This window comes from Diceros bicornis, chromosome 6 (assembly GCF_020826845.1).
Source record: "Diceros bicornis minor isolate mBicDic1 chromosome 6, mDicBic1.mat.cur, whole genome shotgun sequence".
Lineage (NCBI taxonomy): Eukaryota > Metazoa > Chordata > Mammalia > Perissodactyla > Rhinocerotidae > Diceros > Diceros bicornis.
In genome coordinates, this window is record NC_080745.1 from 95907891 (window position 1) to 95929325 (window position 21435).

General features: G+C 46.7%; 2 protein-coding genes across 3 annotated transcripts in view; one reads left to right on the plus strand and one right to left on the minus strand.

The window, feature by feature from the left end:
• LOC131407583 (zinc finger protein 717-like) overlaps nucleotides 1-21018 on the plus strand; it is a 53800-nt gene extending 32782 nt beyond the window's left edge. Inside the window, exons 5-7 of one of the 2 annotated variants that reach the window (XM_058544364.1) lie at nucleotides 8681-8743; nucleotides 10458-10567; nucleotides 20172-21018. In XM_058544364.1, the coding sequence (XP_058400347.1) occupies nucleotides 8681-8743; nucleotides 10458-10534 (140 nt within the window). In that variant the 3' untranslated portion in view covers nucleotides 10535-10567; nucleotides 20172-21018. Of the gene's footprint in view, nucleotides 1-8680; nucleotides 8744-10457; nucleotides 10970-20171 lie in introns of those variants that run through there. The other variant, XM_058544363.1, reaches the window with a different exon arrangement.
• SYCE1 (synaptonemal complex central element protein 1) overlaps nucleotides 12403-21435 on the minus strand; it is a 9334-nt gene continuing 301 nt past the window's right edge. Inside the window, exons 2-13 of the mRNA XM_058544365.1 lie at nucleotides 17527-17589; nucleotides 16814-16873; nucleotides 16369-16443; nucleotides 15685-15732; nucleotides 15389-15443; nucleotides 14566-14655; nucleotides 14257-14320; nucleotides 13357-13423; nucleotides 13161-13284; nucleotides 12981-13091; nucleotides 12755-12842; nucleotides 12403-12512 (exon numbers count right to left, since the gene is read on the minus strand). Coding sequence (XP_058400348.1) covers nucleotides 12435-12512; nucleotides 12755-12842; nucleotides 12981-13091; nucleotides 13161-13284; nucleotides 13357-13423; nucleotides 14257-14320; nucleotides 14566-14655; nucleotides 15389-15443; nucleotides 15685-15732; nucleotides 16369-16443; nucleotides 16814-16873; nucleotides 17527-17589 — 923 coding nt within the window. The 3' untranslated portion in view covers nucleotides 12403-12434. The remainder of the gene's footprint in view (nucleotides 12513-12754; nucleotides 12843-12980; nucleotides 13092-13160; nucleotides 13285-13356; nucleotides 13424-14256; nucleotides 14321-14565; nucleotides 14656-15388; nucleotides 15444-15684; nucleotides 15733-16368; nucleotides 16444-16813; nucleotides 16874-17526; nucleotides 17590-21435) is intronic.

The following is a 21435-nucleotide window of genomic DNA, read 5'->3' on the forward strand; positions in this document are numbered from 1 at the left end:
GATATGTGACCTGCAGTGACCGATTACCTGCCTGCACACACTCAGCGTACAATGGTAACAGAGATGGGATACCAACAGATGGTCCATTCGAAGTGGAGGGAGATTGGGAGGCACTAGCCGTCACTGGTCCATAGCAACTCTGAGATCTAGCAGGGCACACCATCACGTCCTTGACTAGGACACAGTGATTCTGGGAATGATTTCCAAGGCTCTGGATTCTGTGCTGTGAGTCGTCCTCCCTTTTCCACAAGACCTAGCCTGATTTTGTAACCAACTAGTTCCTTACAGTCCTATTTCCTGCCCAGAGGGCTCTTTTTAGAACTTTTTCTAAAAACTCTTTTTACTGGTTTAATTCCTTTTAAAAACTTTTTGGGTTTCTGATATATTGAATTATAATCCACTCCATTGGATGGAAACCACACACATTTTCTCTGGAGCATGAGCCATTCCACCTCAAATTGAGCGTGACGAGACAGTGCCCCTAAGATTTGTAAAAGCCCTATTTATCACCTATTTGTGAGGTTATACAAGGGACGTTCTTAAGAGTCTCAAGAAAGGGTCTTACAGCAACACACTTGCTCTGAGATTTACTCTCAGGCTGCATTTTACTGGTAGCATCCTGAATTTGATCTTTAACCTGAAGTCATTTCCTACTTTGGTAAGCTTTTTCTGACTGGAGAAGCTAGGAAGGAAGAACAGTTTTATTTTCAAACCAAGCTAGTTCTGGCTCCTTTGTATTTTGTCTGAATTATTCTTTAAAACTGAACAGTTTCTCCTTTTTAGCTCATCTCCCTCTACCCATACCTTACGGTATGTGACTCTGCCAGCTATGAATTTTTTGTCTCAGCTAGAAACTCACCCTTGGTTGCTCTGCTTTGTGATGCTGCGGCTACATTTCTCCTTATCGAGCTGACAAAATCTTGACTTTCTCAGTAAAGGGACTGGAGGGAGATTGCCAGCCTGAGCAGGAAGAAGGATTTTCTTCCTTCTGCTGTGGCAGGTATCCATGTGGTTGCAAGCAGGGGGTGGGTGAAGGTGGGGCAGGAGAGAGACACTGGCATAGGCCATGTCGTCGGTCCTCCTTCCTCAGTGGTGGCTTGCACCTTCTGGCACCTTTCTTTGCAACCACAGTGGCAACAAGTCCCTAGCCAGAGGCCTCCGTCGAGTGTTTTCTTACCAGAGAGGCAGGAACCATATTCCCGGGGCAGCCGTGCCTCTCCTCAGGTCCGAATTTCAGCCTTCCCAGGACCTCCTGCTTGTTCACTCTCTCTCAGCCGTTGAGCTAGAAGCCACTCACTGCAGTTGCTGCCTCTATATCTCAAGAGTTCTTCTTTATACCTTTTTAATAGTGTTGGCCTTAAACAAATAGACAGCTAATTATTTCTCCTGCAAAAATGGGTTTATTCAGGATCAGCAAAAAATTGCAATTTGGGGTCTGCAACCACAGCAAGCCACGTGCAAGTCCCCTGCAACAGGGGGAGGAGATACTCTTTTTTAGAGGGGAAGAGGAAGTTGGGAGGGCTATTGTAAACAAAGTTCCAGGTGTAGTGACTTCTCTGGCTGAGTTGTGACAGTCTCCCGCTGAGCTGCTTGCAGGTGAAGAAGAGGAAGTCTTGCTTCCTGTTGGGCTCCACTCTCAACGTAGGGCATGAGAGCTCCCCTTCTGGCCTCCCGACTGCATGTTAATAAGGTTTCTGTTGGTTAATTTCCAGTATGGTAACCTCTCGTAGTTCATTCTTTCTGTTAAAATTTCCCAGCTCAAATTACTGATGTGGTTTCTTTACTTTGATTGCACCCTCGCTGATAACAGTGGGTAAAGGAAACATTTGGTACTTTCAAACTCTACCTGGAATTCTTTGTGCCAGTTCCCACACTACTGCAGTCAACAGTTGCCAAAGTTTTCACCACTACATGACACAGGACATTTCCTCAAGCCTCCAATTTCCAAACTGCCCTTCAAGCTCCCATTAAAGATCTTGAGGCCCTTCAGCCTTCATTTGCCGGCTGGTCCCAAAACCACTTCACATGTTTTAGGATTTGCTGAGGCAACACCCAGTGATAGGTACCAAATTCTCTTTAAATCATCTATTGCTGTGAAATCAACCAACTGCAAAAATTAGTAGCTTACAAGAACGACTTATTATCATCTCCCACGGTTCTGCAGGTTGGGAGGGTTCAGATAGACTGCTCTTGTCAGTGCCTCCAGTGCTGTTGCATTCAGCTGTTGTCCAGGTCTGTGGTTAGTTGAAGACTCAGCTGTGTATTGGGCTGGGTGTCCAAGATGGACAGCATCGATGTTTCCAGATGGGGGCTCAGCAGAGGCTGTCAACTTGAGCAGCAGAAGAGTGTGGACTTCCTATAGTGCAGTTGGGGACTCCAAAATTCAGAACATGGAAGTGTCAGGCTGTTATAGGCTATGTCCAGAACAGCCACAGTGACGCTTCTACCACGTTCTAGTGGCGAAGAAGCCACAGGGCACACTGAGTTTCAAGGGGATAGAGAAATGGACTCATCCCTTCATGGGGAGTGGCAAGGTTACCTTACAGGAGAGCACAAAGGATGGACAGTGTTGTGCCCATCCCTGGAAGATACAATCTGCACATTCATTATATGCTCCCCTTAAATGGCAGCAAAATATAAAATACCCGGGGACAAACCAAATGAAAAAATGACAAGATCCGACAGTAGATAAGTGCTCTCGAGAGGAAAGAAGTAGTAGCAGCCAAGCACCTGGGGGTCTGTAGACTGCCTAGGTGTGAGGTTTCTGACACAAAAAGCAGACGCCCAGCTCTTGCAGTTAGCTGTCTCTTCTCCCAGTCCTGATTCTTTCCTCCACCTTACTCACTTCTCCCCAACCCTCAGCCCTTGGTGCCCCTGGAGCTCTTGGCTCACGTTGGAAAACCTCGGAGGCCTCCTCCTCCCATTTGCCTTCTTTCGTTGCTCTGGTTCCCTCTCTTCACCTCCCACCTCCCACCTCCTGTCCCCCAGTTTCAGCCCCCGTCTCAGCTTACCTTGTGTTTGTCCCAAGGGTTGCTAAACTTCTCTATGTCTCTGCTGAGCCAGGGCCAAGCCCATCCCTGGCTTGCCATGCCTTTTGTTGTCTTCTGGGTCTGTGGATGAGAGTTTCTCAGCTGACTGCTTTGCTATTGGGGGGGTATGGTAGGTAATGTATAATGGCTCCTTAAGATCCACCCAATCCAACCCCGTGGGAACAAGCCTTTCCTCCTTAAATAGGCTTGAAAGCTAAAAGCTCTTTCCCAGATATCGAAGGCTGAATAATGTCCCCCAAAGATATCATATCTCAATCCCTGGTACCTGTGAATGTTACCTTACATTGAAAAGGGTAATGCAGATGTGATTAAGGTAGGGATTTGGGGATGAGATTATCCTGGGTTATCCAGGTGGACCCTAAATGCAATCACAGGTGTTCTTATAAGTGAGAGGCAGAGGGAGATTTGACACACACACAAGAGGAGAAGCTCGTGCAACCACCATGGGAAAGATTTGAGTGACATGGCCTCAGGAATTCCAGCAGCCGCTAGATGCTGGAAAAGGCAAGAAACGGATTCTCCTCTAGAGCTTCTGGAGGGAGCATGGACCTGCTGACACTTTGATTTCAACCCGGTGACACTGATCTTGGACTTCTGTCCCCCAGAAGTGGGAGAGAATAAATTTCTGTAGTTTTAAACCATTGTCTATGTGGTAATTTTTTACAGCAGCAATAGGAAATCAGACTCACTTGTGGCTGAAATCCTATTTGTGACTCTGGTTCCATCAAGCAGATGTACCCAACATTAAGTGACAGCTGTCAGTGGAGCAGTGAGATCTGAAAAGCACGACTTCTGTGCTACCGACTCTCCTGATGGTGATACTGACTCTGTTGTGTAATTGTGTTGGGGTTGCTGGCTTGGGGATGTGTCCTCTCCTTAGTGCTAGGTGGGGAGGGTGTGTGTTATTTTTTTTGCTGGAGTTCTTATATTTGTCTTTGGCGTGATCAGAGTAGGGGTTTGCCTTGCCTGTGTTTCTTCATTTTGTATTCGCCCCACAAAGAGCTGAGACATGAGCTTGTGTAAGCAGAGTATTTGGGAAGTGATCACAAAAAGCAAGAATAAGAGAATGGGGAAAATGAGATGGAAGAGGATGAAAAGGTTGTGCAGTGCCATTTCATCCTTTACAAAGGCTGTGCTACTGAGCTGGTGAGCACTGTGAACAAGCTGACATGCATACTGTTGGGTACTCTGTAAGGAGCTGGGTCTTGTGCATCTCAGCTGACCCACTGACGCATAGAAAACAGGTCTTTTTTGTGGCTTAACGATTGACCACTAACTGCCTGATCTTGTTTTAACCCTGTTACCTTGGGTGAGGTTGGTGAGGCCAGACACAGATCAAGAGAGAGAATTCAGAAAGAGTTGTACAGTTTTGTTACATTTCCCTGGGAAGAAACAGCATGCCATGCAGGGCCACTCAGGGGAATAGAGACGGAGATGGAGAATCGTGGACAATTGCCTGTTCTGTGGGGTCAGCAGGAAGGAAGGGATGAGGCAGGGCAAGCAGGTTTAGAATTAGCTAATGTGAATAATCCCGGTGGGCTCTGGGCATAGAGACTGTGCCTGGTTGTTCGGGTACCCGGCCTGGGGTGACTAGGGCGGCGGTACAGTGGTACAGAGTGTGAGAGCACAGCTCAGGCGGTGCTTGGGAGTGTGGACTTAATTGGCTGCTCAAGAAGGGGAACTCATCTAGCCAGGCCACAAAATTGTGTGAAGACTAAGCCTGGTTATTTAGGGTATTTGAGTGGCCTGAATAATAGAGGAGACTTTCAGAGTGCAGGGTATAAGTTGTCCTAGGCAGTGTAGAAAACATTTTATTATGAAAGTAAAAAGGAGGAACACAGTAGTAGTATAAAGATTCTGATGTAAGAAAAATTTAAAATACTAAGGTGTATGAGGAAGCTATTCTGATGTAAACCTGATTTGGCCTGAGTTTTATTTTGACCAGAGCAGCCTGACTTACAGCTTGACTAACATATGTTGTACACCTGTTTTAACTTACTATCCCAAAGCAAAAGATGCACTCTCTGAAGATAGGGATGAATGCCTCCCTTCTTCCGACATCAGTACCAGTACTGTTTTGAAGATAAACTTTTCTTCCGAGAAACCAGGGTCAAGTTGACCTGCTGTGTACATGCTACACTGCAGCAAAACATCTCCTCATGACTTTGAAAAAAAATGTATGCCTGTCATGCTTGATGTATGATCTTTGTTCTGAAATGGTATATAATCATGCTGCAAACCATGCTTCCCTGGAATGCTTTCTTTCTTTGTGGAGACTGCCTTCCCAGCTCAAGTAAAATTCCTCTTCTCTCTCCTATCTATAGAATGGTTATTGGTTCTGTGCATTGACAACTCCTTGTAGGCTGGCCTGTAACTAAGTTCCCAATTTATATGGCATTATCCAAGAAAACATCTGAAATTTCCAAGGTTTCTAACAATATTTTGGTGGAGTTGTAAAGTGTGTTAAAAGTACAAGTTATATATATATGTGTGTGTGTGTATATATATATATATATATATATATATATATATATATATTCTGCAATAATATCTTGGTGTATTTCTCAGGTCAAGGTGGCAGGTCTGGCAGGTATGTTATTGAGGAGTATGGACTATTAGTTTAGTAAAGTGAATGTAAAGATTTGTGGGTTTTGTGTGAGACTAATGGAAAGGGGTGGTTGTGGTGCTCATGGTGGGAGACTCCTGGTGGGAGTTCATGGTGGAAAGCTGAAGCAGGGAGTAGGAGAGGAGGTGGGAAGTGTGTTGTCCTCTCCCCATGGGGCTGAGTAATTGACTGATATGAGGCAGTTTCCTCCAGAGGAAAGCCATAAGCCCCATTAATTTTCAGAGTAGCACAGACAGTAGTAACATCTACCAGATTTCCTTTTAGCACAGGAGTGTAGGGATGTACATTTTTGCAGGGAGCAAGGAGTGTATTAGGATCATAGGCAAAGCAGACAGTGAGCTCAAGAAACAAAATAGACTCCCTAATATCAAAGGAAGAAAAGCAACACATGTTCCATGTCCAGTTTACTGGAACCTTAGGAGAGGTGGTCTGTGGGCATCCCTGGAGCAGAGGTTTTAGTGTCCAGGACAAAGTTGTCTCTAGCTCAGGGGACAAGGTCATCTCCAACATCAAGCTCCTGGGCTGGGCGATGTTGTCTAGAATGTGAGACTTTCCAAGTGGACACTCACTGGGGTTGGTGTGAGTCTTGTTTTTGTGGTTCTATGGCATTATAATGAGGCTAAGCCACTTGTGTAATTTGAAGGCAACACGGCCTGGGAGCTTGACTTGCAAATATTTTTTAAGTCAAGAGGCTGTGGGTGCACAGCTAGCAAAGGTGATGTTGGCATCTGTGATACTTCATAGTGGACCAAAGTGCAAGAACCCAACTGGCATAGTTAAAGGCTCAATTAAAGATGGTCAAATCTAAGAGTTTCCAACTCTCCAAAGTTTTTCCCAGATGGGTGATGAGTGAGGTTCTGTTGCAAATAGGTTTAAATCATATGTCCTGATTTGGGTGTATGTTGTTAACAGGATATTAGGATGTTTGCTAATTAAAATAGCTGTGGCTCGGGGCTGGCCCCGTGGCTTAGTGGTTAAGTGCGCGTGCTCCGCTACTGGCAGCCCGGGTTCGGATCCCAGGCGCACACCGACACACCACTTGTCCGGCCATGCTGAGGCCGCGTCCCACATACAGCAACTGGAAGGATGTGCAGCTATGACATACAACTATCTACTGGAGCTTTGGGGAGAAAAAGGGGAAAAAAAGGAGAAAGATTGGCAATAGATGTTAGCTTAGGGCCGGTCTTCCTCAGCAAAAAGAGGAGGATTGGCATGGATGTTAGCTCAGGGCTAATCTTCCTCACAAAATTAAATTAAATTAAATTAAATTAAATTAAATCAAATTAAATTAAAATAGCTGTGGCTGACATTGGAGCTCCAGCATTAGCCTGTAGGCAACCCCTCCTATTTGGCCAATTACTAGGGCCCTTTGCTTCAGTTGTTGGTTTGGATGGTGACAGGCAAGCCTGCAGAGTCTTTGGGTTGTAGGGCTTGTATTAGGCAAAATCAATGGCATGTGGGTCTCAGCATTTGCCAAGTTGGTTTAACAATGGCTTCCTTGGAAGGTTTGGGATTCTGGTTTGCAAACCAATGAAAACATCCAGACCAATAGTAATGAGACCAACATTCAACAGAATGGTGTATAGCTGCACTTGACTGGCTTTTGTTGTGTGATTTTTATTTTCCTCCAGCATGTATTACTCACAAGAAGAGATCGTCTGTTTTGTTTTTTTCTTTTAAAGATTTTATTTATTTTTATTTTTCCCCCCAAAGCCCCAGTGGATAGTTGTATGTCATAGCTGCACATCCTTCTAGTTGCTGTATGTGGGACGCGGCCTCAGCATGGCCGGAGAAGCGGTGCGTCGGTGCGCGTCCGGGATCCGAACCCTGGGCCGCCAGCAGCGGAGCGCGCACACTTAACTGCTAAGCCACGGGGCCGGCCCGATCATCTGGTTTTATTGTTGTGGGATATGGTGTTGATTTTATTATCTCTGAATGTGATTTTTATTTACTAAGTGGAGTTTTCTATCTATATTTTTGGTAGTCCACACTGCCTGTGGGAATGGCCCTGGAGTACTAATTTTAACTTCCTGGAGGAGAGATATTATTAAAGGGCTTCATTTATAACGAGTCTTCACATACATGGAGATGAAACATATCCCCCTTTAAATATAGGAAAGGATGCTGAAAAGGCTTTTAAAGTTGGTGTTAGGTGTGTGTCAGCCAAGGGGCCTTGAATTAAGAGAGATTAAGTCCTGGGGCAAGATGGAGACCCATTTAGGGGTCTGTTTGCTGGACTGGAATTTGAAAAGGTGTTGTTTGAGGAGACCATTATGTCGCAGTTAAACTGGATATCTGGGACCTATCAGGGAGACCAAAGTGCCATTGAATGCCTTTTTTAAGAATCCAGCATTGCGTTCTAAGTGAAATGTGTGCTTTGGTTAATATCAATAATGATTGCAACTCCAGAGGGGATAAGAATAGGGATAAATCTGGATATGGATTTGCCTTCCCTGCACACAATGCTTCTGTCAAAACTGCCATCTGCAGACTTAGAATGCCTTATCCAATGTCATGGTATTCCACACAGCATCAAGGAATTCCCTTAACAGCAAAAGAAGTGCTACATGCTTACGGAATTCACTGGTCTTACCAAGCTCCCACCATCCTGAAGCAGCTGGCTTGATAGAATGGTGGAATGGCCTTTTAAAGACTCAGTTACAGCACCAGCTAGGTGTCTTGCAGGGCTGGGGCAAGGTTCTCCAGAAGGTTGTATATGCTCTGAATCAGCGTCCAGTATATAGTGCTGTCTTCCACAGCCAGAATTTAAGGGTCCAAAAATGAATGGGTGAAAATGGGAGTGGCAATGCTCATTATTACTTCTAGTGACCCACTGGCAAAATTTTTGCTGTCTGTTCCTGCAACCTTATGCTCCACCGGCCTAGAGGTCTTAGCCTCAGAGAGAAGAGTGTTTCCACTGGGAAACACAGTCATGATTCCATTGGACTGAAAGTTAAAACTGCTGCCCAGTCACTTTGACTTCCTCATGCCTCTGAATCAACAGGCAAAGCTGCGGTGACTGATCCAGACCACCACGGGGAAATTGGACTGTTGCTCCACAATGGAGGTAAGCAAGAGTATGTCTCTGATACAAGAGATCCCTTAGGGCATCTCTTAGTACCACCATGCCCTGTCATTAAGGTCAATGGAAAACTACAACAACCCAATCTAGGCAGGACTGCTAATGGCCCAGACCCTTCAGGAATGAAGGTTTTGGTCACCCCACCAGGTAAAGAACCATGACCAGCTGAGGTGCTTGCTGAAGGCAAAAGGAATACAGAGTAGATAGTGGAAGAAGGTAAAGTCAGTTCAAAATACCAGCTATGACTCCACAACCAGTTACAGAAATGAGGACTATAATTGTCATGAATGTTTCCTCCTTTTGTTATATGTTTGTATATGTGTGTGTTTGGCAAATATCTTTGTTTTATTCCTTCTCTTATTCTCCTATCACGTAATATAAGGTGTATTTACTTTATATTATTTAAGTATTGTTAATTTTACATCATAGTATTTGTTATGGGATATCAAGGAGAAGAGTTAACATTGCTCAAGGACATGGTTGTATGCAGCATAGATGTTATGTTTAGTGGAATTTTGACCTTTTTATTGTCTTTATTTGGAGATTAAGTATGGCTTAAGGAGATTTGTATGGGTGGTAAGGTGACAAGGGATGAACTTACAATGGCTAATTTTGTGTCAACTTGACTAGGCCACGGGGTGTCCAGACATTTGGTCAAGCATTAATCTGGCTATGTCTGTGAGAGTGTTTTTGGATGAGAATAACATTTGACTTGGTAGACTAAGTAAAGCAGATTGCCCTCCCCAGTGTGGATGGACCTTATCCAATCAACTGAACCCTTGAATAGAACAAAAAGGCTAAGAGGAAAAACCTCTCCTGGCTGACTGCTTGAGCTGGAACATTGACCTTCTCTTGCCCTCAGACTGGAACTTACACCATCGTCTTTCCTGGTTCTCAGGCCTTCAGACTTGAGCTCAAACTCCACCGTCAAGCTTGCTCACTGCAGGTCTTGGAACTTAGCCTCCATAATTGCATGAGCAATTCCTTATTTTATATATATTTAAATTATATATGTATTCATTCATCTCCTGTTGGTTCTGTTTATGTGAAAAACCCTAACACACCCCACAATAAAGTTTTTCCCAAAAATTTCTTTTTACATTTATATCATTTGGTATGATATGATATAGGGACCAAATGTTATTAGTTTTTCCTAACAGATATTTGGCCCAGCATTTATTGAGAAATTGAAAAGGCTCTGCAGGGTTACCTTGGTCATTCATCAACAATGCACATATGCACCGGGCTCTTCCTAGACTCTCTGTGCCATCTCTCTCTCTTTCCATCAATGCCACAAGGTGTTATTCACTCAAGCTTAGCAAAATGTTTTCATATCCTGTAGAGATATTCTCTCACCTTGTTCATTTTCAGCAGCATGTTGGATATGCTTGGACGTTTGCATTTCCATATCCATCTTAGAATCGGCTTGTGCATTTACTCAGAAACCTGCAAAATCTTTATTGAAATTGGAATGGATTCATGTACTGTGAGCAGAAATGGCATCTTTACAATAATGAGTTTCCAATTCATGAACATGATCTCTATTTAGGTCTTTCAAAATTTCTGTAAACTGTATAGTTTTGAGAGAGATTGTATACATCTGTCATTATATTAATTTCTAGGTACGTGGTATTTTTTATGCTTTTGTAAATATCTATTTTAAAATTTCATTTAGCTATTTGTTGCTGCTTAATTCCAGCATACCTGCAACTGGCTGAGTTGTTTTTTGGGAGCAAGATGTGTACCTGCATGGCACAGACCCCTGACCACGCATGAAGTCTACTGAATAACATGAGCTGTTTGGATGTGGTTTGTACCTGCTTGTTATCACTGTTTACTGATAATAGTAAAATTCATGATTGACCAGGTTCTCACCTAGTCTTGGTGAGAACATGGAAGACCTCTTCTGTTTGGCTGGTGCACAGCAGGAATACGCACACATTACTAGCAGGGTATGAGGTCCAGCCTATACTCCACTTGGGGCTCCCTGTTTCTGAGGCATTCTGTGCACACATTGCCGGTTCCTAATATGAGAAAGTGTGATTTGGCACAACTCTGCAGAGAGGAAAGCGGGAGCCTGTGCCCAGCCTCTCCCAACCAGTTGTTGAGGAAGCCTTTGGCTAAGATTCTCATCCTTACTTGATGCATATCTTTCCTTTAATGCTATTGCTATATTCTATCATTTTCCTGTAATAAACTGTAGACTCCCAAGCATTGTCATTCTGGGTCCCATACCCTGGTATAGACACATAAATTCTATTTTTTAATGCTGACCTGTATTTAGCAAACTTTTATATTCATTTAGCCATTCTGTAATTTATCTGTAGATTCTTTTACATTTCCAAAGTACATAATTATAAATTCTTATGCTTTCATTTCTTTCCTGTTTCACTGTCTAGAACTTCCAGTATGGTGAACAGTATTTGAATATACCTGAAATGCTTTAAACATTCATTAATAAGTATAAAGGAAGTTACCTTCTATTCCTAGCTTTTCATGAGGTTTTTTTCTTTTATGTAAATAGGTATTGAATTTTGTCAAAGGCCTTTTATTAATCAGTTAACTATTTGTTCTTTTTTGTTTTTCATTGTGAACCAACTCAAGCTACAAAATTAATTCTAATCATAGGCTTAGCTGAACTGCAGTTTTTAAATGTGATGTTTCCATTGTCATTCAGGTGAATATGTTGTCTTAATTTCCACAAGACACATGAGTTATTTTGATAGGGTACTGCCAGTTCATTTATAACACAGGTATGATTAACCCCATCTCATAGCTAGAAAACTGAGAGGCTGAGTCTGAGGTCTGATGCCTAAGGTCTCTGACTGACTGAAGAGTTTTCCATTCTTCCATGCAAAGTGTTCTTCAGTCTGGGTGCCTGTCTGGGCCTCTCTCCAACCCCATCATGTCACTGTCCTACCTGGGCGTGGGAGCCTTTCAAGAGAAAGAAAGAATCTCTTTGTACTTAATTCACTGTATTTTGACCCAGGAGCACAGACTTTGCCTTCCATCATTGCCCTTAACTGGGTTGATGTGTTTCAGTGGATTTAATACACGCCTCAGAAGCACACAATAGTCCTAGGTGATTGAGTCCCTGCACACTGAGAATTTCTAACATATGTTCATGTAACAAGTGTCTCAGTTGTTATATATTTTGTGCCACCAGAGCGCAAACTATACTTAGCCGTCAATTACGTTTCTTTTTCTCGGCTAATCAGTGGGGGCTGTGGGCATGGAAATGACTAGCTGAGGACCCTGGCACCTTGGTCCTCATTGTTGGGATTGTGGGATTCTGTGTAGTCCGGACCTGAATAAGGAATTGAAGAAACATCCACAGGGTGTGTTTGCACAACCCCTGGGCCAATCATGAGACGGTCTCAGGCCTGCATCCCTCTGCTTGGGGACCCAGAACAGCATGTCAAATCCTAGAGATGAGCAGACCAGCAACTATGAGGCTGGGGAAGCATTTATTGAGTGCCTGCTGTGGGACTCTGGCTGAGGCCAAGAGGCAGAGTATGGCCAAGGGTTCACCCAGTCACAGGAGCCAGGGGTCTTGGGCCAGAGACCCCCCCCCCCCCCCGCAGCACAGACTAAGCTGAAGCAATTATACTGAAATAGAGCCTTTATTTCCCAAAGCTCATGGAATAAGCTCTAGGGCAGAGTCGGTCCTCCTTGCCTAGGAGGGCACTGGGCCCTGCTTGGTGGGCAGCTCCAGGTCTTTCTCCTCACTGACTCCGAGGGGCTGAGGACTGGCCTGCAGGAGGTCAGAGTCTGAAGTGGGAGTCTGCATGCATCCATACCCACACCCTCCCTGGGGCCTTCCTCTTCCCACCCCACCACTGCCCACCTCTGCACCTTTGCCTTGGCTGCCCCTGTGGGAATGCCCTTCCCCCAAGACCATCCTCTGAGGACTCCACAGGCCCCCTCCTTGGCTTCCCACCCCCAGCTCCTTTCACAAGCTGTTTCCACTCCCTGCCACCCAGTTTCAGGGCTCACAGCTTCTCCGGGGCCAACTCCTTCCTCTTGCTTGCTCTTGGCTCGAGCAGGAACCTGCACCCTGAGCTTTGCCAGCTCGTCCTTCAGCCTGGACAGAAAGGGGTGTGGGGGGGGAGGAAGAGGGACAAGAGGGTGTGAAGAGACCAAGAAACAGAGGCTTGGAGGGGAGCAGAGACTCCCTTAGCCACCTTCCCCTTGGGGACTGGGGGTGGTGCTCCATGCCCACCTCTGCCTCTTCTGCTGCAGCTGCTGGCACTTCTGCTGCAGCTGCTCATGGCGCTGGGCAGTGGCCTCCAGGAGCTGCTGGGCCTTCCTGTTCTCCTCCTCAAACAGATGTCTGAGGGTGGGGCCTGGCACCCCAGCTGGCAGCTCCCTCCCTCTGCCCCCCTCCCCCTCCCCATCTTACACTGCAGCTGCTGCCTCCTGGCTGCGGAGAAAGAGCCCCTCAGTGATGGTGGAGCAGTCCTTGGCCCCAAACTGGGAGCAGAGACGATGCTTCACATCCTCAAGCTTCACCTCCACCAGCTTCTCTATAGCAAGAAGAGACAGATGGGCAGGGCAGGGCAGGGCAGATCAGGGCATCCCCATTCTCCAGGCCTCACCTTCTTTGAGCAACTGCTCCTTGCTGCTATTGAGGGTGCCAATCTCCTGGGCCAGCCGCTCTGGCCTCTGAGGGGATAGAAAGGAGGCCCATCCACATCTCCCAGCTTCGCGCCATGGACCTCAGAAAAGCCTACCTGGATCTGGTCTTTACTCAGCACGCCTCACTTCCTACTACTCTGGCCCTCCATGGTGCCAGGCATGGTTCAGCCTCAGGGCCTTTGCACCATTCCCTTTGGCCATTCCCTCCACCTGGAACTGTTTCACCTGATACCTGTGGTGCTGTGCTGGCTGGAGAGGCTCATGAGGTGGTTACTGTTCAGGAATTTTGCAAGCTTTGAAATCAGCCCTGGGTTGAGTATTTACTACAGGGGATCCTGCAAAAACTATAAATCAGGGTCGTTTTCTGGAGAGTCAGTTACCAGCCCAGCACTACGGCTCCTCTTCTTCCCTCTGTGTGGTGTCCTCTCTGAGCCCTTCCATCCTGACATCCATTCTCTCTGCCTATTTTCTTGTCTGGCGCCTGGGATAACCAGGTGGCAAACACGGGCCTGCTTGTTCCCCACCATCTGCCCTGTGCCCCTGATGGCCCCAAACACATCCATGGATATCCTCAATGGATGATCCCTCCTTGGTTCATTAGGATTCCTCCTGACCACTGAAGGGCCTTGGGAGGGCGCAGGGATGGATGGGCAGGCCAGCAAAGAGGAGGACACTGGGTAGCAGTGCGGGTGATGATGAGGGACTGAGCTGAGGGCAATTTTGACATATGGCCACCAGGGCCTGCTTAGGAACTGGGTGTGGCAGGTCAGGGAAGAAGGTCTGGAGGATGACCCTGAGTTTGGGCCTGGTGCTGCCAGGGAAGATGTGGAAGGTGGGAGGAGTGGCTTTGAGTGGCTCACGTGGAATTCCCAGAGGTCCTTGTGCTGGCCCATCAGATCCTCTAGCTGTTCCTCAAAATCCAACCTGGGGACCAACCACACAGGATGAGGAGCTGTGGGCTGAGACACCTCTCTGCAACCTGGCCCAGGCCAGGGGTCTTCATGCACACCTGAGGGGGCTTGCCCATGCTCTTTGCTCTGCTAGGAGCACCTTCACCACCTTGACCCTCCAAGCCTCAGCTCAGCCAGCTCCTCTTCTAACCCCCATCCCAGATACTACCCCCACCCTCAACCCATCCCAGCCCCCAGGCCTCAGGCATTGGGCTTTACCTCAGCTGCCTCTGTTTGTTCTTCTCTTCCTCGATCTGGGAGTTCAGGGCAGAAATTCGCTCCTTGCACTCCTGCAGCATGGTTTGCTTCCTGGGAAGATGCAAGGCAGACCTCAGTCATGTTCTCTGAATGTCTCCCCAGGAGGGGAACTGGGGTGATGCTTCTGCCTCCTTCTCTTGAGGTCTGTTCTAGCCTTCTAGATTGAGGTCCTTCTCTGTAACTTCATGGGGAAGGGCATGAGCATGTACACCCTGGAAATATTGTTGTGAGGATTAGGGAGATCAATGTGGGCCTGGTCAAGTGCACAAGCATACACTCATATTAATCTCATCTGAATTTCCCAAAGAATTCTAATCTTGGTATGCCAGGGCTTGGGGTCTCTGGTCACAAAATGAGCTAAATAAGCATTCAAGAGGTGGAGAGAGGGATGCAAAAATAGTTTGGTGAATGGAAGGATAATGGATGAATGGAGAGAGACTAGGTGGACAGATGGTTGGCCTGATGCCTAAATGAAGGGACAGATGAACAGATGAATGAACAGCCAGCCAAGGAGTGTGTAGGAAGAGTAAAAGACACAAAACAAAAACCAGCTAAAAGAATTTAATTGATAGTCTAGGAAATGAATGATTATCCCACTGACTGAGAGAGTATCCTTAACACTATGCCTACTGTTAGAGCCAAGGTGGGAAGACACTCATTTCGCCTCTCCATTTTACAGAGGGAGAATATGAGAGCTGCGGGTCTAAGACTGATTTCCTTTACTTTCTCTACTCTGCCAGAATGAAAGGGTAGGGCAGAGCATGGCTCAGGTGGAAGCTCTTACCTCTGTGCCTCACCTTCCTTCTCCTGGCAGTGGAGCCGAAGGATCCTCAGGGTCTCTGCAAGGAGAGGAAACAAGGGCCCATGAGAGCCTGTCAAGGCATTAGGGCAGAGGTAGGGCTAGATCATGTGGGGTCTCGTGGACACCTGATGGGACTTTGTCATTTACTGCAAGTTTAGTGGAAGCCAAGGGAGGGATGCAAGCTGATTCAGGGTTCAAAGGCTTCAGGTGCTATGGAGAGAGTGGGCTTCTGCGGGGTGGCAAAGGCAAAAGCCCAGAGATAGAGTAGCTGCAATTACCTTGCTTTTTGCTCAAGATCTCTTTCATGCGTGCTTTCTCTCCACTCACTGGAAAACACAGTAACACGTTCAGGCATCAGGGACCACCCACTGCACCCTCAGGGACTGGTCTTGCCCAGTCACATGGGTGGCTTGGTACAGCCCTACCCCTAATCCCAAATGTGGACCCCTCGAGGTGAGTCTCCTCCCCTCTCATGTCCACATTCCCTGTAAGCATCAAAGGTCCCTGATGTTGATGAAGGGTGGCTATGAGGACCCTATTGAACGCCAGCGCATTTACATGGAGGGGAGAGAAAAAATAAACACATCACATGAAGTGGGATAATAGCTGTGAAGAAACATTAAGCAGTAAGGGGCATGTGACTAGGTGGGGGCAGGGTGCTGTCCTTAGGATGATTTGGGAAGGCCTCTCTGAGAAGGGGACATTTGAGATGAGAGCTGAATGATAGGAGGCAACAGGTAGCTTTATTACCTGGGATGAATAGCCTAGCAAAGGCCCTGAGGTGGGATTATGCTTGGAGGTTGTTTCCCACCCACAGAGTGGGAGAGGGGGAGATTGGTAGGACCTGAGGCCAGAGAAGGGGCAGGGGCCTTGGCCACAGCAAGGATGCTCAGTGTCTGGAATATTGGGTTCAAGGAGGCATGACATTGTGGGAACCTCTGGGTGACCCCTGGCACACTTACATGAGTCCAGTTCCTTCTGCAGGGCCTCCCAGACAGTCCGGGCCTCTCCCAGCTCCTCACTGGCTTTCTTTTTTGCTGCATCAAAGAAGAGAAGGTCAGACATTGTGTAAGTGCAGCCTCCAGCTGCACTATTCCTTGCAAACAGTGACATTTCACATTTCTCTTAAAGGAAACCTAGAGGGGCCCAGATTTTACAGAGCAGGGAACAACACTTCCAGAGCCCAAGCCCTTGTTGTTGGGTTCAGTTGGCAGCAGAGCCAGGTTAATGGACACATGAATATAGCAGTTGCATTTAGATGGACCTCTGCTTGGTTTAATGCTCTGCTGTTGCTGTCATGAAATACTTAGTAATTTTTGAACGAGGGGCCTTCCATTTTCATTTTGTACTCAGCCCTGCAAATCACATAGCTGGTTTTGGCTGACAAGCCAAGGTCCCTGAGCTTACCTTGCTGAACTTCATTAATCCGGTTTATCAGGACCTCAACCCTGGGCTCTAGGCTTCCCGCTGCAGGGAGGAAAGGAGATTAAGTAGAGATGACAGGGGAGGCAGAAGCGGGTGGGGGCCCTCCAGGGGCTCACATTCTGGGTAGGGGAGACAAGCAACAGATAAACAGATACTGAGTCAGGTTATGCTAACTGTGGTCAAGAGAAATAGAGGGGCAAGGGATTAAAGAGTGAGGGAGTGGGAAGTGCTTCTTTAGATATGGGAAGTCCTCTTGAGGGCGCCAAATCAAGTGAGGGAGGCAGGCTCTGCAGCTCCCTGGGTGGGGATGGCAGGTAGTCAGTGCAAAGGGCTGCCCTTAGGTGGAAATGTGGCTGGAAGGAGCCTGGTGAGCAAGCAGAGAGCAGCACAGGTGAGGTGGAAGGAGGGGAGGTGCAAGTGAAAACCTGGATTTAACTGAGTGCAATGGGAGCCAAGTGGGTGGCCAGCAAGGGTGTTGCAACTGGGTTTTGGGAAAATGTTTTGCTTTCTATCCCCTTATACTTTAATTTTGAATCATGGGGCCATATTATTACTTCAAAGAATTAAAAGTAAGAGAGCACAAAAAAAAGAGAGTTAATTTCTCAAGGTTGTGAACTGTGGGGCCTGGAATCGAATCCACTTCTGCTTGACCCCAAACCTCAGGCTAAGCCTCAGTTACAGAGGAGACATGTGACCTTTCTGCAATTTCTTCACCATTTCCATCAAGTCTTCAATTTTCTGTGAGGACTTGGTCTGCCCTGTGGAGACAAAACCAAACATTTCAGAATACTGTAGGAGTGAGAGGCCTGAGGAAGGATCCAACAACCTTGGCCTGGGACTGATGTGGGCTGAGGACAGATGTCTAACCAGAGTCGTGCCCCTGCTCCTTGTCCTGAGGTGGACACTACATGAGAGATGAAGCAGGCCCCTTCATGGTCAGCTTTTCCTAAAGTGTTAAATGACACCACAGATTTCCCCTTAATGAAACAATGGGCAAGGGAAAGAGCACACTCTCCCTGCTGATACTGTTCAAGGTTGGGTCAAAGCTTGTGACGTAATAATGAAAGAAAAAAAGGAGGGGTATAAATAAATAGAAACGAGTCAAAAATCACTGTAACTGGCAGATGGCATAATCAACTAGAAAGTTCTAGAGAATCTTATTTTTAAAAAACAAGGAGGGCCGGCCCTGTGGCTTAGTGGTTAAGTGTGCGCGCTCCGCTACTGGCGGCCCGGGTTCGGATCCCGGGTGCGCACTGGCACACCGACGCACTGCTTCTCCGGCCATGCTGAGGCTGCATCCCACATACAGCAACTAGAAGGATGTGCAACTATGACATACAACTATCTACTGGGGCTTTGGGGAAAAAAAGGAGGAGGATTGGCAATAGATGTTAGCTCAGAGCCGGTCTTCCTCAGCAAAAAGAGGAGGATTAGCATGGATGCTAGCTCAGGGCTGATCTTCCTCACAAAAAAAAAAAAAAAAAAAAAACAAGGAATAGTAAGAAAATTTAGTAAGCTGTCTCGTTTAAACATATATAAATAGATTTCCTATATACAACCGTTATCCTGAAGCCTCCTAGTAAAATATTTCCTATTTCCTTTTTTTAAATCAATATGGGCACTTATTTTTAACCCCCTAATGAATTAGTAGATCTAGGCAATTATTATTACTATTATTATTATTATTATTATTATTTTTTGTGAGGAAGACCAGCCCTGAGCTAACATCCAATGCCAATCCTCCTCTTTTTGCTGAGGAAGACCGGCCTTGGGCTAACATCCGTGCTCATCTTCCTCTACTTTACATGGGATGCCGCCACAGCATGGCTTGATAAGCAGTGCGTCGGTGCATGCCTGGGATCCGAACCTGCGAACCCTCGTGCCGCGGAAGCAGAGCATGCACACTTAACTGCTGTGCCACTGGGCCAGCCCCTAGGCAATTATTATTAACAGCATTAACATCACAATAAAGATAACTGGATATTACGAGCCGCTTGATGAAAAAATACAACATAGGATTCTTGCCTAAAAATGACACTAATACTTATTAAGCCTCTCAATCTAAATACCAATTCAAGGAAATACAGGGACAGAGGAACAAGTTAAACGGCACATGGGGATGCAATTAGCAACATCCAGATTGGGAAACCTCACGGGAAAACCACCCAGTTTCTTTAACAAATAAATTTCAGGAGAAAAGCATGGAAGGAAGACCCTTACAGACTAAAAGAGTCATATTAAAGAGACATATCAACAAATCTCAATAAATGAACCATATTTGAATCTTGATTCAAACAAATGCACTTTAAAAATTATTGATGACAAAATCAGGGAAATTTGAAAATTGACTAGATATTTGATAAAACAAAGGAATTATTGTAGCTATTATTCAGATGTGACAATGCTATTGTGGTTACTTTTCTGAAAAGAGTACTTATCTTTTCGATATCTTTTAAAGATATACATGGAAATATTTATGAATGATATGCTATGATGCCTGGGATGCTTCACAATGAAATAGTGGAGTGGGTGGTAGGAAGTGGGTGAGGATACAGAGGAAACAAGATTGGCCAAGAGCTGCTAATTGTTAAAGCTGAAAGATGGGTTAATGTGGTAATTATACTTTGTTCTCGACTTTTGTATATGCTTAAATTTTTCCACAATGAAAAGTCATAAGGTAAGGCAGCGTCCAGAAGCAGTAAATATCTGTTGAATGAGCCAAATAATATCTTGTTAACAAAAAAATGCAGGCTACAAAACAGCTTGTGTAGTATGAGCCTCCTACTTTTTTTTAATTTTAAAATAATTTCAAATTTACTTAAAAGTTGCAGAAATAGGACACACAGCTCCCATATGCCCTTCACCCAGATTCCCCATTTGCTAGCATTTCTGAACCCTGAGAATGAGTTGCAAACACAATGCTTCATGACCCCATAATACCCCAGGGTGAAGTTCTGAAATATAAGGACAATCTCCTATGTAGTAACCACAGTACAACAGTTAAAACCGAGAAAATAACTATGATAGATATTAACATCTGATCCTTTAATGGCATTTAAAAATGTCTCCTCCCTTCTCTTTTACATTTTGAAGTTCTACAATTAGTATCTACAAAGTCCTAGTAGAAAAATCAAATAAGATTAAAAATGTCCGTTCACCTCTGCATTCCCCTCAAAATCCAAATCTCTTCCCCAGAATCATCAATGAGGAAAGCAGCCTCCAGACATACTTCTGTGCAACCTACACAGTGCTATAATTTTTCCCTCTTGCTTTTCTCTCATATCTAACAATTTAACAGTTGACTTAACTGAATTTTTATTACATTTCTTCCTCCTTTTAGAAATCCACTGTGCAGGTATTTGCCGGCATGCGTGAGTACACCTGGGTACCCATGTGCGTGAGTACACATGCGCTCCCCACGTTTTCCTACCACCACCCAGGCTCGTGACTACTCCGTCCGTGTATCTGTGTGTTTTGTGTGATGCCTAGGAAGGTGACGGAAAGAGAAAAAGCAAATTAAATGCTAAAATCTCTGCCAGATGGGCTCCTGCGAAGCCTTTACCCACTGGTTTTCCTGTCAGCTCAGTACGGGAAGGTCTGTCTTCTGCCCCTCTTTGAAGCTGATGGACTGGAAATGGACTCGCACTGTCCTTGGAATTTCTCCCATCGTTGGCTGCTACAGGGTGAACGCTGTGCCTCCCCAAAATTCCTATGTTGGAACCTGACGTGCTGGTATTGGGGGTGGGGCCTCCAGGAGGGGGGCCCTCGTGAACGGGATCAGCGCCCTCAGGAAAGGCACCCCGACAGCTCCCCTTCCCTTCCCGCCGCCGCGAGAAGACGCTCATCTGCAACCAGGAGCTGGCCCTCGCCAGACGCCAACCCTGCGGCCTCGAGCCGAGAAACCTAGTGCCGTGGTTCACAGGCCACCCGGGCTACGGCGTTTCCGTCACGGCGGCCCGGACTGACCGAGACAGTGGTCAGGTGGACCGAAATCTCCACCCAAACACAGCGGCTTATCCGAGGAAGCTGCAACAGCGGCGGCCACGGCAGGTGCGGAACAGAAGGGGATACGCGCACCCGCCCGAGCAGGCTCCGCCGAGCGTCCTCCGCGGGCGGGCCCGCGCCCCGCGGAGTCGGGCTGCGCTGCGCGACGGCTCTGGGGGCGCCAGACGCCGCTGACGAGGCGGCTCGGGGCCGCGGGCCACGCGAGCAGCCGCCACCCTGAGGGCCGGCGTGCAGGGGGCCCTCCCGGTGCTCGCCAGCTCGCGACGCCTGGAAGTCCCCGCGAGACCCCAGGAGCACACCCTTCCGGGGGGAGCCGGCCGGGGGAACGTCTCGGCTGTCTTCTCCATGCCGGGCTGTAATTCCAGAACTTTCCTACAGCTGAGACGCGCCGCTCCCCCAGTGTCGGGAGGTGAGAAACGGCCCGCTGTCCGGAGCCGCCTGGATCCCGGTTTTGGGGGAAAAAACCCCGCCGTTAAGAACCCGGTTTTTTGGGCCAACAGGTTGTGAGATGAGACTCAGGGGGACTCACTCCCGCGGGCGGGAGGCTCAGGAGACCTCCCTTCTCTGTTTCTGGGAGGGCTGAGGAGTCTCAGGATCAC